The sequence below is a fragment of the Loxodonta africana genome, chromosome 2, assembly GCF_030014295.1.
Source record: "Loxodonta africana isolate mLoxAfr1 chromosome 2, mLoxAfr1.hap2, whole genome shotgun sequence".
In the NCBI taxonomy this organism is placed as follows: domain Eukaryota; kingdom Metazoa; phylum Chordata; class Mammalia; order Proboscidea; family Elephantidae; genus Loxodonta; species Loxodonta africana.
Genome location: NC_087343.1, coordinates 225,690,293 through 225,706,091, shown reverse-complemented (window position 1 = coordinate 225,706,091; position 15,799 = coordinate 225,690,293). Strand labels below are relative to the sequence as shown.

General features: G+C 46.1%; 1 protein-coding gene across 8 annotated transcripts in view; it reads right to left on the bottom strand.

The window, feature by feature from the left end:
- Positions 1-15,799, bottom strand: part of TRAPPC10 (trafficking protein particle complex subunit 10) — a 98,459-nt gene that overhangs the window by 13,116 nt on the left and 69,544 nt on the right. For all 8 annotated transcript variants that reach the window (XR_010321077.1, XM_064279526.1, XM_064279527.1 and 5 more), the window contains 10 exons: positions 12,046-12,192; positions 11,328-11,442; positions 10,388-10,464; positions 9,537-9,628; positions 7,267-7,407; positions 6,721-6,833; positions 4,104-4,618; positions 3,197-3,338; positions 1,650-1,808; positions 592-821 (listed from right to left, as the gene is read on the bottom strand). Coding sequence is in view for 7 of the 8 variants with exons in the window: in XM_064279526.1 (XP_064135596.1) it covers positions 592-821; positions 1,650-1,808; positions 3,197-3,338; positions 4,104-4,618; positions 6,721-6,833; positions 7,267-7,407; positions 9,537-9,628; positions 10,388-10,464; positions 11,328-11,442; positions 12,046-12,192 (1,731 nt within the window). In the remaining variant the exon portion in view is untranslated. The remainder of the gene's footprint in view (positions 1-591; positions 822-1,649; positions 1,809-3,196; positions 3,339-4,103; positions 4,619-6,720; positions 6,834-7,266; positions 7,408-9,536; positions 9,629-10,387; positions 10,465-11,327; positions 11,443-12,045; positions 12,193-15,799) is intronic.

The window sequence follows — 15,799 nt, the reverse complement described above, 5'->3', positions numbered from 1 at the left end:
TACTCGTCTGGTATATATGTTTCTGCTTTCTGCACCTGGGTGTTCAAAAGAGCGCTCGGAGCTGAGACCGGTATGACAAAGCACGGACACACTCTTGCGTAACAACGATGACAACACGTTCCCTGAGCTGATTTACTGAGGATCTGGGAACAAAGTCACACAGCTGTCAAATAACCTTCAGTGATGCCACCACTAACGTATACAATGACAAGGCTTTATCCCTTGCTAAGCTTGATGTGATGTCCCAGTGGACAAAAACAGAAGCATGCCACTTCACCACACTCTCTGGCCTCCTGGCTAGGACACGCAGACTGCTAATCCCTATGTAACCGATCCCAATGTAACAGCCCCTCGAGCCCTAACAACACCCGTTCTTTCCCTCTAGAGTTGGGACAGAAGTCAGAGCCAGTGCGCGTCCTTGCAAGATGCAGCCCTGCTGTACGAAGGTATAGACACTAAGCACAAAGGAGAGCTGTAGTGTCTGGAATTAGGAACCCCCAACTTTCCAGCAGCCACCTCTCATACATCGCCCTTGGTCACTAAGTGCTTCCCCAACAGGCTGACAAGTGGCAGCCACTGCCGACACCTTACTTTGTGGTCTGTGGTCACCATGCAGTGGCCAGCTGCCTGCTTCTCTGGACAGGTCTTCTGGGATTCCTTCAGCCCTGGCTGGTTGCTGCCCCCTCTAGCAGCTGGAGCTGAAGGCAGAGAGAGGACATCCAGTTCAAACTCGATCAGGTGGTACGCAGGTGCCGCTGGCAGGCTGATGCTGGTGACCTTCCCCGAGGACTGGACCCTGAGTGACACATCCGAAGACTTCTCTACGAGAAAACGGAAAGAGCCATTTCAAACCATTTCCTGCGCTTCATGCTCCCTTCCTTAGAGCAAGTGAGGGGTCCAGCCATGAGCTTACAGCAGGTTTCTCGCTGCCGCAGCTCCAGAAAGCATGAGCCCAGGAAGGGCTGAGGGAGAGAAAGAGCCAGGAAAACCAAGAGCCAGAACCAGCCCAGGAGAGGGCAGCGGAGGAGGAAACCAGGTGGAGCAGCAGGCAGGAGCCCGGGGAGCTGTCACTGTGTGCAGTCTGAAGGCAGAAAAGCGGTGTTTCTCACTAGGCGGGCCACCTAACTAGTGAATGTCTTACCCATTCCACCCCACCACTTGGTCATCAATTACCCCAGAAAGGGAGCAGAGTCCTTCCCTTTCCATGTCCCATGGCTAGGATTCCAGGGAGGAGACACCTAGGTTAGGGCATCTAACCAGTGCCTCAAGCAGCTGACTTGTTTTTGTCTTTCGGTGCTGGAGGGGGAGAGGTGGGAAGAAGCTGAAGGTCAGCAGGCCCAGGTAGCAATGCTGCGCCACATGGCTTTCGCAGGGTTGGCACTACGTGGCCACGGAGCACATATAAGCTGCTCGTGGTCACTCCTTCCCAAATGCAGTGCCAAGCCCAGCTGCTGGGCTCACCATCTGCTATGGCACTACCAAGAGACAGTCACAAGGGGGCAGCCTTCAGATGCCACCTAAGGTACATGGGACACAGGAAGTGCACTCCAGGCTGAGTTCCTGGGCATGGGGCGTGACAGTGCCTAGAGTACTCTACATGATTTCCCGAAATCCTGACAGGTGCTCAGCTGCAGGGCCAGGTGCCTCACCTCTTGTGTTGGAGTAGATGACTGCCCTGTTCTCTGTGCGACACAGGATGACCATAGCTTCTGCATTGCTCAGCTGGAGACTGTCCCCGTTTTTTATTGTATAGTGGCCAGTTGTGACAGTGAACTTGACCTTCTGAGGAATACCAGCCAAGAGGCTATCTAAAGGGAAAAAGGCAGCAATTAGCATCGCTATCACTATAAAATATTAATGAAGGATTGAAATAAAGTTCACGGGTGCTCTGTTTCCTTTACTACAAAAGATGAGTTCTCTTTAGATACTCCTTGAATTCGCTCAATTTCCATTCCTTTCTGTACTAGCTTTTAAAGTAATTTATGTGGATTGCAGGGTTTAGGGGAACTGCTGGAGACAACAGAATTTTGTGAGCTAAGGGGGTTTCATCCCCACGCCAGTCCTCCAGTTAATGAAGGAGAATCAGACCATGAGGCTAAGGAGCATGCCACAGGGAATTTTCACCTGCTTTTCCAGTTTCGGGCTCAGGACCTTTGCTTCCCAAGAAGCTGGGTCATAGCTATGACTACCAAGGACTCCTGAATGGGGCTAGAGGGGCAGAAAGAGTCAAGGTTTCTGATAATCCTGCCCTAGGGAGGGAAGAAAGGGGGAGGCTAGAGACAAGAAGTGAGAAGAGGCAGAGCAGATGAGAGGCCAAGGGATGAGCGAGAGGCAAGAGGCCTAGAGGGGCCAGTGGCCACTGTACAGGATGGAGGCAGGGCGGGGTCTCGCTCCGCGGTCATGCAGGGGAGAGGGCAGGCCCTGCAGGAGCACAGTGCTGAAGGCTGGCCTTTCTGACAAAATGTCTCTGAAGAAAGGACCCTTCGAGCCTGCCTGGTATACTCAGCATCTGAGGCCTGAGCTTTGGCTGGTGGCCATGGGGCCAGTTTGAAAGCAGAAAAGTGGGGAGGATGGGGAGATTGAATAGAAAACATACTTTTCTTGACTTTTTCCCCCAAAAGGAAGAAACAAGCAAATGAATACATCCTGTCTGTCCTTAACAACGGAGACCTTCACTCACTGGTGTTTTAATTAAATGTCATGTGGTCTTTAACCATTTGTTCACACAAATTCCCGATTTTCGGACCTTCCAAAAAGGACAGTTGTTTTGAATTTCACAAACGTCTTACCAGCGAGTTAAGTTTAATCAACGCTTTCAAAGGAAAAGGCTTCTGGTCAAAACCGAGAACACAGCTAATCTAGCGTTTAGCCTGTGAAATGGAACTATAAGCAGGAAATGATGTGAATTACATTTTCTGCAGTTGACACAGCAGATATCTGGCCATTTCTTCTTATCTTCAGATGCACCGTGTTAACCAAACATAATAGTCAGCTATTACAGGATGGCTAATACTCAGATGAACAAAACTGGGGCAGCCGGTCAGTTCCCAGGCAGTTTCCAATGTCTAAAAGGCCCTGGGAACCTTAGCTTCTAGGACGCCCTCTCGCCGCACACCAGGCCTTTGGGAGTGGGCAAGGACAACACAAAACGAAGGCGGCAGCACGAGAGCTCCCTCCCGCGCCCACGCCGACTCACCGGTGATAGGCTCCACGTGGAGCTGGGGCTCCTGCGAGTACACGTCGTACTGCACAATGGGGTAGACGTGAGGCAGGACAAACCATACGGGGCCCACTGAGGCACACAGCTGCCTGAGCGTGTAGGTTCCAGGTTCTTTGGCCTAGAGTCAAAACGCGGCATTTGGAAACACGTCAACCCATGTTATAAGGATGAGCTCCCTAAGGGAGTGCTGGGATGCTCAGGGTATCCTGGGTTTGTACTTCCCCTCTGTCTACGGTTATCTGAGTAACTGAGGCTTAAATCCAGACTTCAAGCTTCTAACAAGGTATTTTCAATTTAAGCAACTTTATACATAGCATTCTCTCCTGATTAAGTATTTAACGGAAACATTCGGCATGAAATTTAAGACCTGCTCTAAGACTAGGCTCAAAACATACATGACAAAAAGAAAAAAACTCCAGAAGACTCTGCTCGTGGCTGACTTTCCACCGGCCGAGTCCTTGTGAGTTAATGGAGCTCAGCAGTGCTGAAGACACGCTGCCCTGGAGAAATGTTTACATCAGAGTGAGTCAGAAGCAGCTGTCCCGACATTCAAGCGGCCACAAAAGAAAAACAAGGCTTACCATGAAAGCATGCCACCTTCTTTGAAACCTGCGCCATTTAACAAAGAAGGATGGTGCATTTTTAATACACAGGGGAGAAGGCGAACCAAATGCAGTGGGAACAAATGTTAAGAACTTCATACAAAATTGATCGGCTGCATTAAAACGGTATAAATAGAAAAGTTTTTAAATGCCATCTCTTTTTCTTTAAGTATACAGATAAAAACCGGGTAGTGGAAGAGAGGGCTCCCCTCACTTCTCAGCGTGCCCCAGATACTTCTTGCAGGCTCAAAGCCTCTTCCTTACTGGCTGATCTGACACACCTGAGTCCTGAACAGGACCTTATTGGCCCCGGGCTCCAGCGTCACACTGCTGCACTTGAGCAGGTGGGCCCCGTCTTCCAGAGCCACCCCGGAAGGCACTTCCAGAGCAGAGCTGCTCTCCTGCCTTCTGAGGAGCATGTGCACATTCTTGCAGATAATCCCCGTGGTGCTCAGAGAGTTATCCGAGGGACTCCTCTCAAACATCTCATACAGCTCCAGTGCCGGCAAGCTGTTCTGGGACACGGGGAAGGGCGCAGGCTCGTGGGGAAAGGTGATGATGCCGTTGGCCGTTTTGTGCTTGGTGAGCCACTCTGCAGTCTTGCGGTAGTTGTTCTTCTCGATGCTGAAGTGAACATTAGCGGCGATCTGCTCCACGTGGACGGGGACAGGCATCTGGCTCCACAGAGTTATCTCAACAGACAGGACACCACCTACGTGGACCACCGCGTTAGACGGGTCGAAATGGAGACTCTTCAGTTGTGCAAAAGAATGCATGGGCAGCACGATTTTACGGCCTGTAAAGACACAAGGACACGTTCTGTGGCCCAAGTAACGCTGGATGGCCCTGCAGCTCCCCTGGACTGCTACCCGCTCAGCTGAAGGGTGCTCAACATGAGAAAGGACAGCAGAGATACGCAAAGATACTTTAAAATGCCCTAACTTCAGGCCATCTTCACACCCCAACAGAGCTATGTCGTCAAAAGCAGAATGTAAACAAATGCCTAGACAACTCTTGGAAATCAGGAAATTTGAAGAAATGAAGGTTTCCAAATTCCATTTTGGCAAACCTAAGAGAAATGCAGGTCAATTTGCCCCTCAATTTCAAAATACATTTTGTAAACTGTCCCGTTCCTAGAGCTGTCTCAAGGAATTCCAACACCTTCCTACCCACTTAAGAAATCCTCAAGATGCCCAAATCCTCACTTGCATAACAGGAAATAACTCTGGGGTTTACAGTCCATGAAGCCAGCCACTGAGGCAAGGACCCTGCCCGCCCTCCCAGGACAGCAGTGAAGCATTCAGCTCTGTTATCACGAAGGATGAGCCTCCCCACTGCTCCCTCCAGGCCCTGCCTTCCCTGACCTTCTATAAGCACCTGGTTTTGTCTAGAAAAACCACACGGCTACAGACCTCACCAGTAAGCACTGATGAAGCAAACATTAATCAACAAAAGGACTTGCTCTAAGATCACAAGAAAACAGTGGACAGCTGTGGAGATGTAGAGATGCCTGGGAGCTCTGGAAGGAGAAGCCTAACTCAGGTAGCCCCTCCATACACCAAACATGGCCACGTGTGGCGCTGCCAGTGACCAGACTAGGCACATTGAAGAGTCTGAGAAGGCAGACAGTCACTTCATGAGGTTCCTGTTCCTGAGAAACATGCTTACTCTACTTGAGTGAAAGTCACCCCAGCGGTCAATGGCCACATTAACCAGGAGCCAGAACCTTTGGGAACACTTGTTCTAGAGTGGTTAGCGTCTGTTCTAAACTAGCACTCTTCTTGGTAAACTAAACACAAGGTAAACTTTCATCATACCACACAGCATCACCAAGGAAGTACACCTTGCCAAAATTTTTAACCTGAATCTAAGCCTTTCAGATCTAACTTCCAGTTAATGCTACAACGAGGAAACCATCAGACAAATTCCAGAAAGTGGGACTGTCTATGACAGAACTGGCTCCACGTCCTTAAAAAGTCAATGTCTTACAACCCAAACGTCCATCATCTGGTAAATGGACAAACACAATGTGGTATAGTCACACAATGGATATTACTCAGCCATAAACAGAAAAGACATCCTGATACATGCTACCTCATGAATCAGTCCTGAAAACATTATGCTAGGTGAAGGAAGCCAGTCACAAAAGACCACTGTATAATTCCATTTACGTGAAAGCCCAGCATAGGCAAATTTATTGAGACAGAAAGTAGGGTAGCGGTTGCCTGGCCTGGGAAGGCTGGAAGAAATGAGTATGGGGTTCTTTTGGGGGTGATGAAAATGTTCTAAAATTAGCGGTGCTGATGGCTGCACAACTTTGTGAATATACCAGAAGCAGTGAATTGTACATTTCAAAAGGACAGGCTGTACAGTCTGTGAATCATACGCCAATAAAGCTGCTATATTAAAAAAATCAGTGTCTTGAGATACAGACGAGCAAGCATGGGAAGAATTGTTTAAATTAGAAGAGTGTTGAGTTATAAAAACCAAATGTAACATGTGATCCTTGACTGGACCCTATTAAAAAATAATTTATAAAAACATTTTTTGAGACAATTAGGGAAATTTGAAAACAGGCTAATTAGCAGATGACACGAGTACTGTGTTAAAATCTTCTGAATGTGGTAACCCTCGTGTGGTTAGGAGAACGTCCTCATTTTTGGAAGATGCATGCAAACCTGTTTCAGGTCAAATATCATAATGTGGTCTGCAAGTTTCTTTGAAGTTCAGCAAAACGAAAAAGAGTAAAAAGCAAGCAAGCTACAGATACACATTTGCCATAGGGCAGAATGCTAAGAGTTGCTGAATCTAAGTGACTGGTATGTGCTGTGTTATTCTTTTCACTTTTCTGTATATTTGAGAAGTTTTATAGTAAAAAGTTCAAAACATCAGTCTTACCTGGGCTGTCTGTCTGCTGGCTGGCAAAGTTGAGGATCTCTTGGCAGAAGTATTTCCTCTCCTCATCTGTTAAGTGGCAATCGCTGGCTAAGAGGCTACTGGTCTGCAGGTAACTGAGTGGAGCGTTAAGGGCACAGAAGGACTTCCAAAGGCCCTTGGAGCCTTCGGTGTGTGCCCTTTGGGAACCCAAAGGCAGATGAAGTATGTTGGCCAGGCACTTAATTCATTCTATACACATACTTGCACTCTACACATGTATACACTAAACCTACTGCTGTTGAGTCAATTTTGACTCATAGCGACCCTACAGGACAGAGTAGAGCTGCCCCATAGGGTTTCCAAGGAGCGCCTGGTGGATTCAAACTGCCGACCTTTTGGTGAGCAGTCAAAGGCTTAGCCACTGCGCCACCAGGGCCTGAACACATGTGTACAAGGTAGGACTTTTAAATATTAGGGGTTTATTAAATACTCAATTGGGGGTATTGTTGCTATAAAAACAGAAAGCGATTTCCCTATTTATGTGAAAATATTAAACTTAAAGGATACTTTTCAATCTGTCCAAGGTGTTTCTGACACTCGGCCAACTGCTTCCTGGTGTGTGTGATGGGCAGTGCCCAGCCCTCGGCCAGGTAGTTTTTCAGCGCTCCTTGAAGGTAGAGCTCTGCCTTCTGTGGAGACTTTTTCCTCCTTGCAAAGCCAACGAACAGAAGCTTTCGTCATGCTCATGGTAATAACAAATGCAGACATCTTTCCTGACCTGTTCTCCACCCTTGGCCACCCAACACTGTGGCGGAGGTACCATCCCTAGATGCTTCTTCTCTGCCTTGTCTTCCTTTTATGAGAAAGAATACTGACGTAAGAATACTTCATCTGACCCCGAAGTAAAGAACTCAGAAATGGGCTCACGGTGATAACCCTACATACACTGTTGTCTAGCCTTATACACTAGTTAAAGGACTTTTATTGCTGACTCTCAGGATAAGAAAGTGAGGACACAGTTCACTCGTTCATCTCACAGACAAGAACGTCAAGAATAAAAGAAGGTGAAGGATTTGTCCACAGGTACACAACCAGCTAGCGATGGAGCTAAGAAACCTGGGCTCAGTGCCGTACTATCTAACGAAGATACATCAACACAGATGTGGTCTCTGTGACCCAACCGAGGGGGACAGTCAACTCTGAGAATCAGCAGAGCAGAGTGGGCTTCAGAGGCTTTCAGAGAGCTCTGAAGGATTAAAACTGCAACACACATCGCCCAAGACATAGCCTCAGTCCAATTTAAACTCTAAAGATGCTCAGAATGAAAACAAGGCAAAACTGAAAGCACAAAGTGGCGGGAGCTTGCCAGAGCCTCGGTGACAGTGTGGGCTCTTACCTGCCGGGAAGCCAGGGACTGCTAGCTCGTAGGATAAAGGCCAACTCTAACGACCACTCGTTCTCTCTAGGCATCCTTGGAAGACATCCCAGCTCCCACTACTCTACTCACATGGCAGTGAGAGTTCCCAAATCCTCAAATTAAATAAATTCTCAAATTAAATGTTCAAGTCTATCAAACTACCTGGTTTTTCCAGTCTTTCATCCCTCTCCACCCCTGTTTTTTAAAGTGGTTGGAATCTCTGACACATCTTCAGTTACCATCTTTAACAAAAGACCCACAATTCTAGGCCTGGAAGGGAGCCCCAGGAACACCCAGGGCCTCCCCTGGAGGCTCCCAGAGGAGGAGGAGACGGAGGCCAACAGTCACACGGCTGGTGTGTGGCAGGCTGGGAACAGGCCCCAGCCTCTTCACCAGCAGCTGCGTGCTACCCTACAGCTCACTGCCTCAGAATCCGCTGCTTGCCTTTTCCTACTAGTATTCCCATGCGACTGACCAAACTCACAGCATTGAAGATACAGTTCCTCAACTCCCTTAAGCAGTACCTTCCTCCTTATACACACTAGATGGGGGTTCACGAGAGCCAAATGCGAGCCCTGACTCCGCATTATTAGCCGTGTGACTGGTCACCTGCTCCAACCACATCAGGAAAACTAATGGTTCGGTTCACTTAGACAACCCATGAGTCCCTTTCCAGCCAATTCCCATCAGTGAAAATAAGCTGGTCTTTCTTATTTTATCTAATGAAATAACTATCAATTTCAGGTTTGAAGATATTATTATTCAAAATATTATTTCAAACATTTTTACATGAAAATTATTGTGTGAAAAATCAAAACAAACATCTTTTCTGCACAAAATAGACAAAGCTTTCCATTGCTTTGAAACAGCTGAGGTGTCTTCGCTTACACAGGCTTATTTTATCCAACCCGCCAAGAAGATGCTAAATTTCCAGTCTTTTCTCTGGAATGAAATTCCAAAGCAGGGACTGGAACGGGAATTTATACAGCATTGGCGCACACCCATCAGTCTCAGGCTGCCCCTCCTTCGGGCTCTTACTGCCTGCAGCTACTTTACAGGACTGGCCTTGAGGTTTTCAATCCACCTAGGAAGCATCTGCTATAAACTAGAGAAAATCCTATGCAGTAAAATACGTAAGAGCCTGCATCCCAACTTACTTGCCACTAATTAACTTCCTCATAACTCTCTGGTTAAATAAAAGAATCTCGAAGACCAGTAACACTTGTCAGGAGGAACAAGCTGAAACCTCTCCATTTGGTTTTTAGAAGATTAAAAAAAGAAATGATGATTAGTTAACAGCTCCTAGATTTTTCCATCTAAAAATTTACATACATTTTGTATTAACTCTACGCATAACAAATCCTCGCTTATTATACACATGAAATGTTTAAGATTCAAAGAAGAGTTCAAGATGAATTACACGTAAAACTCCGCCAAATCCTTTCCGACGAACTTAGCTGAGCGGATTCTCCCTATGCTTGTATACATTTCGATGGTGGCATGGGACAAATCCTGTGGAGAAGGGAAAACATGGAACTATGTATTTGCATGCTTAACGCTAGACAAATCCTACTGTACTTATTTACCCAGAGCCAAAACCTAAGACATTGCTGTCAAGGTAACATTGTTTTTCAATTTGCATCTATTTTTGTGTGGAGTAATTTATATAACAGCATATAACATATACAAATTATGAAGCATATTAATAAAAGAAATACTCATGAATTCCCAAGCAGAGAATATTTAATTTCCCAAGGTGCTTTCCAATGTGGGTCATCTTGTTTGATATTTTCCTCACCTGTTTGTGTAACACTAACAGACCACTGCCAGCTATTATTAAACGCTCTCGAGTCAACCAGGAGCCCAGAGCAAAGCTGACACACCGAGCTTCTAAGTACACTGCGTTCAGTCAAGCATAATAGCTCTGCCTGAGGACAAACTATTTCTTTTTACATAGAAAACTATTCACTATCTTCTCTTAGAATTTCCATTGTACTGAACGGCAAACACATTTTGAACAAAGCTATAAATATTCAAAGATGCTTTTGTGCCTAATTATGGCATCTCGGGTACTAATAAACATTTAATAAACATTTAACGAACAACAATCACTCCACGTGGCACCTACAACTTCCCAGGGTATCAAAAAGGTTTAAAAGGCCCACAAGGAGGAGGTCCCCAAACACCAGTCCACTCCCAACCCCAAAGGGATAGTATGAATCTCCCAGAGATGGATTCTCCATGCTGGACTGTGACCCTCGTCATACTTACCAAGTAGTGTTTTTCAAAAGCTTCCACTGATGATAATGCTTCTCTGAGTTTCTTATAAGGACTCTGAGCTGTGTTGGCTTGAACAAAAAGAAGTAAGATTCCTCACTCATCTCCACTATGTGCGCTCAGTCACACGAGTGTACACTGATCCTCAAATACCGTGGGAGACGGCATCATCTGACTGGCTGGGGACCACAGACGCAGCCGTGTCAACTGAACCCCATTATTATCTATCTTCTTTTCCAGCTAATACAGTCATGAAATAGTCTAAGCCCTTCATAGAATACTTTCTCTGATCTTTGGCTGAGACTAGAATTTTATTAAACACATATTACCAAAGCTCCAGTGAGGTAAATTGCTTCCAAAACGATCTGAGTGGTCTCAAGTTTAAACAGTACAATCTAAATATATATTTTCCCCTAAAAATCATTTAATTTAGGAAGAGCCCTTTCAGTTCATTAGGTATGCTTTACAATTCTTTAGCACCAGTTTTGCTAAATCACACTCTTATTATACTCATATCTAAAAGAATTAATTAACATTCCTTTCAAAGTGCTTTATTACTCAGGAGTAATTTACTGATCAAAAGGATCTGTCTGGCCAGACTGCTAGAAAAATAGATCACCCATAATTCAGAGGGAAAGAGGTGGCATATAAACTTGACATGGAGATGTAAAAGGTCGTGACCAGCTTAATCATAGGAGAAACTAAAATACGTTTTTAAAAAATCCTTCCAGTTTCTTATACTATTTCTAACATTTCATTATGCTATTAAAAGGCAAAGCATCCTATATATTAAACCAATAAGCTGATAACCCAAAAACAACTGGGTACAATTTCCCAAACAGAGAATAAGTACTCAGAACCTCAGTGAAATGTGCCAGGTTACAACCAATATTTTCATGACTTTCCACAGTACCATTCACATTTTAAAAAGTACCTGTTTCAGGTCGCTCAGCTCCCAAACCTGCCAAAAGATCAACTGTCCTGTTGAGGTCTTCTGAGTTGGGTCCTTTTTCTGACACAAGTCCACACAGATAGCCCAGGGACTTTAGCTGTTGCAATAAACCCACAACTACAATTAAATGCCATACAGTAAGCAGAGAATCCACAAATTTAAGTGTAAAAACTTCAAATCCAGCTAAATTCTAGAAGAAATTTAGCTTTCAAATCAGTATAATCCTTCTCTGGAAATAAAAATAATCCTGTAGGAATAATAATTTCAAGCTCCCATCTCCCACACGGTAGTTCCCATCCTGGCTCTGAGGAGTAAGCCTCTGCTGTGCTGTTCATCTGCCAATACTCCCCGAGCTCCCCTGGGCACCCCAGGTCCAGCCGTCTGCCCTACTGTGTACCGCTGCACCACCCCTCCAGCACTTAATCAGAAACCACTCTGCATTTCTACCCTATGGTTCAGGCTTCTCCCTACTTTGTATCCCCTCTGACCCCCACCTAGGCATAGAACCATGCCTTGACCAACTGCTTGATATCTGCTGAGTAAATTAAAACGCACCGGGGAACCACATCTTCTCAGGCTGCTATCAGTCAGGCCGTAGAAGTAACTAGACCCATCCCACTGAGCAGCAGCTTTGAAAACCGGTTACTCCACTGCTAGGCAGCGGCGTAAGCCCTCAGGGCCTGCAAGCCCGTCCAGTCACCTTTTCTGTCGCGTAGCTCCACAAGCCCACAGTGTGGGCGATGTTTGAGTCTATCTGTGCCCGGTCACAGCAGCCTTCTATCCTCTGCAGCACCTCTAGGCAGCTCAGAAACACCCAGCAGTCCAGAGCCCCGGGGGGAACAGACACCTGGGAGGGCACACAGGGCCGGTGTAAGTGGTGAACCCACTTCAGAAAAAATACACAAACACGCGTCTCCCAGTTTGTATTTTCAGAGCCTTCAGACACTCAAGCAGCCACCCACTGTAAAGGTGAGGTCATCTGCAAAACTGTAAGAAAGAAAAAGGGAGCGCTAACAATAATTACGGAAGTCCCAACGTGGGGAGGATAGACTCCACCTAGTCCAGATGCACCGTTGGGTTTTGTATTTCTGATATGATAATGAGTGACTTAGCAGGAATATAACTTTTAATGATGTATTTTTACCAAGAAGCCCAGGAGGAGGCCAGCCCTCATTAAGGCCCTAAATTTAAGGACTGGTTCCATCTCTGTTTGAAGAACAGATGTTACGAAAGGAGGGTGGGAGGCTGGAAACTCGGGCCTGAGATGACTGCCTGGTCACGATGAAGAAATACCACGTGCAACAGGAGGAGTCTGAACAGAGTAGATAGTGGATGATTCTTAGGAATTATGTGCTGGTGTTTTTTGTTTTGTTTTTTTTAGCTGTGGTTGAGTTTTTTAAAAAGAACCTTTGTTGCTTAGCGGTATCTACTGGAATATTTACAGGTAATCTACCATGTCTAGAATTGACTTGACAAACCATCCAAGAGTGGGACTGAGATGAAATAGAAGACTGGCCAGAGCTGAGAACTGCTGTGACTGGTGACAGCATCTGCTCTACTTTTGTACATGTGTGAGTCTTTACACAGAAGAGCCGACCAAACAAAATAGAGATGTTATCGCAAGTACAAAAACATCTGTCTGTCGCAGTCCTAAAAAGCAACGTTTCCACATTTCAGGGACTGTGAAGCAGGGGCATGCCCGTGAGACATCGTACAATTAGAACTCGCAGGGTGGACTGTTTCCTGGCAGCACGGTATCATTATGTATCTTCTGACTGGCATTTGTGTTGGCGAAGTACGTTAATTGGCACTATCCAAAAGGGAAAGTTAAGAGGCTAATTCTCACAGTGGACAAGCAAAGAGCTGCAGGGGAAACTGGTGAGTATTCGAATGATGCCCTCAAGACACTCAGGCACAAAAGTAAATACCTCATGGCCAACGGTAGACATTAAGAAGCAACCAGAAAGAACCAAAGAATGCCATTCAATGTTCCTATAAAAGCTGAATGGCAAACTCTGTGCATGATAATGAAATGAACTACTTAAGTCTTTCGAAAAGAAAAATCAGCACAGCAAAAATGACATAAGCTACTTTCACAAAGTTGTATGGTTTTCTCATCCATACCAAGGACCACCCCTGAGGCCCTGGACAGCTTCCTCAACAACAAGACAAAGGCGGGCTCTGGGGCCAGGCAATCTAGGGTACTGCTCACCTCACAAGACACTACCACCAGAGGTACCAATTCTGTGCCAGCATCTGCTAAACATGCCACCTCTCCCCGGGCACAGGGGACACACAGACCTCCTATGAAACAGAAGGAAGGACTGTATCCAGCGCTTAAAGGGACCACAGTCTTCTGACTCCAAGGAATCCAAAGAGCAGGAAGCAAAAGCCCAACAGTCAGAGCAGGGGGCTGGATGGCTGCCGGGGAGAAAGCTGGACTTGGCAGGACCAGGCAGTGGTCAGGTTCAAATTCACCAGGTTCCAGGAACAGGGTGCCTGCTCCTCTGAGCCTGGGGGCCACTCTGCAGACAACAACAAACCAAAAACACCAAATCCATTGCCGTCGAGTTGATTCTGGCTCACAGCGACGTGACAGGACAGAGTAGAACTGCTCCATAGGGTTTCCAAGGAGCGCCTGGTAGATTCAAACTGCCAACCTTTTGGTTAGCAGCCAAATTCTTAACCACTACACCACCAGGGTTTCCCCAGACAACAGGAAGCGAAAAAGGCAGAGAACAAAACAGCACTGTAACAGGATGTCAGCACATACACACATGGAAAGATCTAGAAAGATATACACCAACACGTTTAGACCCAAAAAACCCAACATGTTCAGAGTGGTATTAATTACTCTATGTTGAGATCACGGAATGAAAGTTCTCTTGGTACGCTTGTTTTCTGCAAAGAACAAGTACCACTTTAGTAAGTTTGAAAAATATTATTTAAAAAACAGTATCAGTCAGGAACAGCTTTTCCGGGGTAAAGAAATTCTAGCTCCATTGTCACCAGAGGGGATCAAAACCTGGCAAATGGCAGACAGCAGCCAGGTCCCTGCATGCTGACACGCGACAGAGCAAGGAGCAAAGGCTACCACCTGTGACTCAGGTGAATGGGCCCGTCGTCGTGACGCAGGATTGTATCTCAGTAACTAAAAAACTGAGCAAGGCCTGACGCTGCATCAGTCTCCTCCACAAAGCCCTGCCGGGTCTGCCCGGCTGCCCCTCTCCTTTCTGGGAACATACACCACTCACTATCCTTCCATTCATGTTGCTCTGCGCTGGTCTCTCTCACCAATTCCTCTCAGTAACTTTAGTGCTCTAATTCTCTCTACTTTTAGAGTTCATTCCAGCTTCTTACATTTCTTAAAATACATCGTTTAAAATTTAAGTTTTTATTGAAAAATAAAGACATGTACATTTTAATTTGGTATAGCCTATGGTCCTGATGGCCCCAGTGGTCAAGTGCTATGGCTGTTAACCAAAACGTCTGCAGTTCAAACCCACCAGCCCTTGGAAGGCCTATGGGACAGTTCTACTCTGGCCTATAGGGTCACTATGAGTTGGAATCAACTCAGTGGCATTTTTTTTTTTTTTTTTTAAGTGGTGTCTTAGTCCACCTTCTGTAGTGTTACCTACAAAAACAAAAACTCGTTGACATCAAGTGGACTTCAAATCACAGTGACCCCACAGGACAAAGTAGAACTATCCCACAGAGTTTCCAGGAAGCAGCTGGTAGATTCGAACTGCCAACCTTTTGGTTAGCAGCCAAGCTCTTAACCGCTGCACCACCAGGGCTCCAGTGTTACCTACAGTGCTTGTTAACTCTTGCATTACTACTGACTTGTGTGTGCACCACTACTAGTGCCCCAGACGGGACAGGTGCCCTCCTCCTTCTCTACATAATTAAAAGGTCCCGGGGCTGGGCTCCATGGCGGCGGGATTTTCAGCAGCATCCAGTCGAGACTCTGCTGTGCGTGGAGAGGCTGTGCAAGACCTGCAGAGTGTGCCGCTGTCTTCTTAACTTAGCAATCAAGTGTGGGGCTCACCGGCTTCCAGGATGAGAAATGAGGGTGAGCGCCTTTCTGGATACTTGGCCACCTGGATGCCCTCTTGTGAATAACAGACATTTAAAACTAATTTCTTTAAATGCTTCTTTTAAGTTTTCTTAAACCTCCCCCACTTCTGATTCAGTGTCATTAGTAAGGGCAGGAGCCATTTCCCACTTTCCAAGTGTAAAATTAAAAGCATCCTTTTTCTTCTACTAAACCTACATTGTGAATATAACACACATACAGAAAAGGACATGAATCATAGGTGAGCCCCCCAACGCCCGCCCCTGAACATAAAGCCGCCTCAGCAGCCAGACCTCCCCACCGGATGTCTCTAAAGGAGAGGAGAGGGCTTTTGCTTATTTTGAACTTTCTATACAAGGAATTAAAACGTGCGTTACTT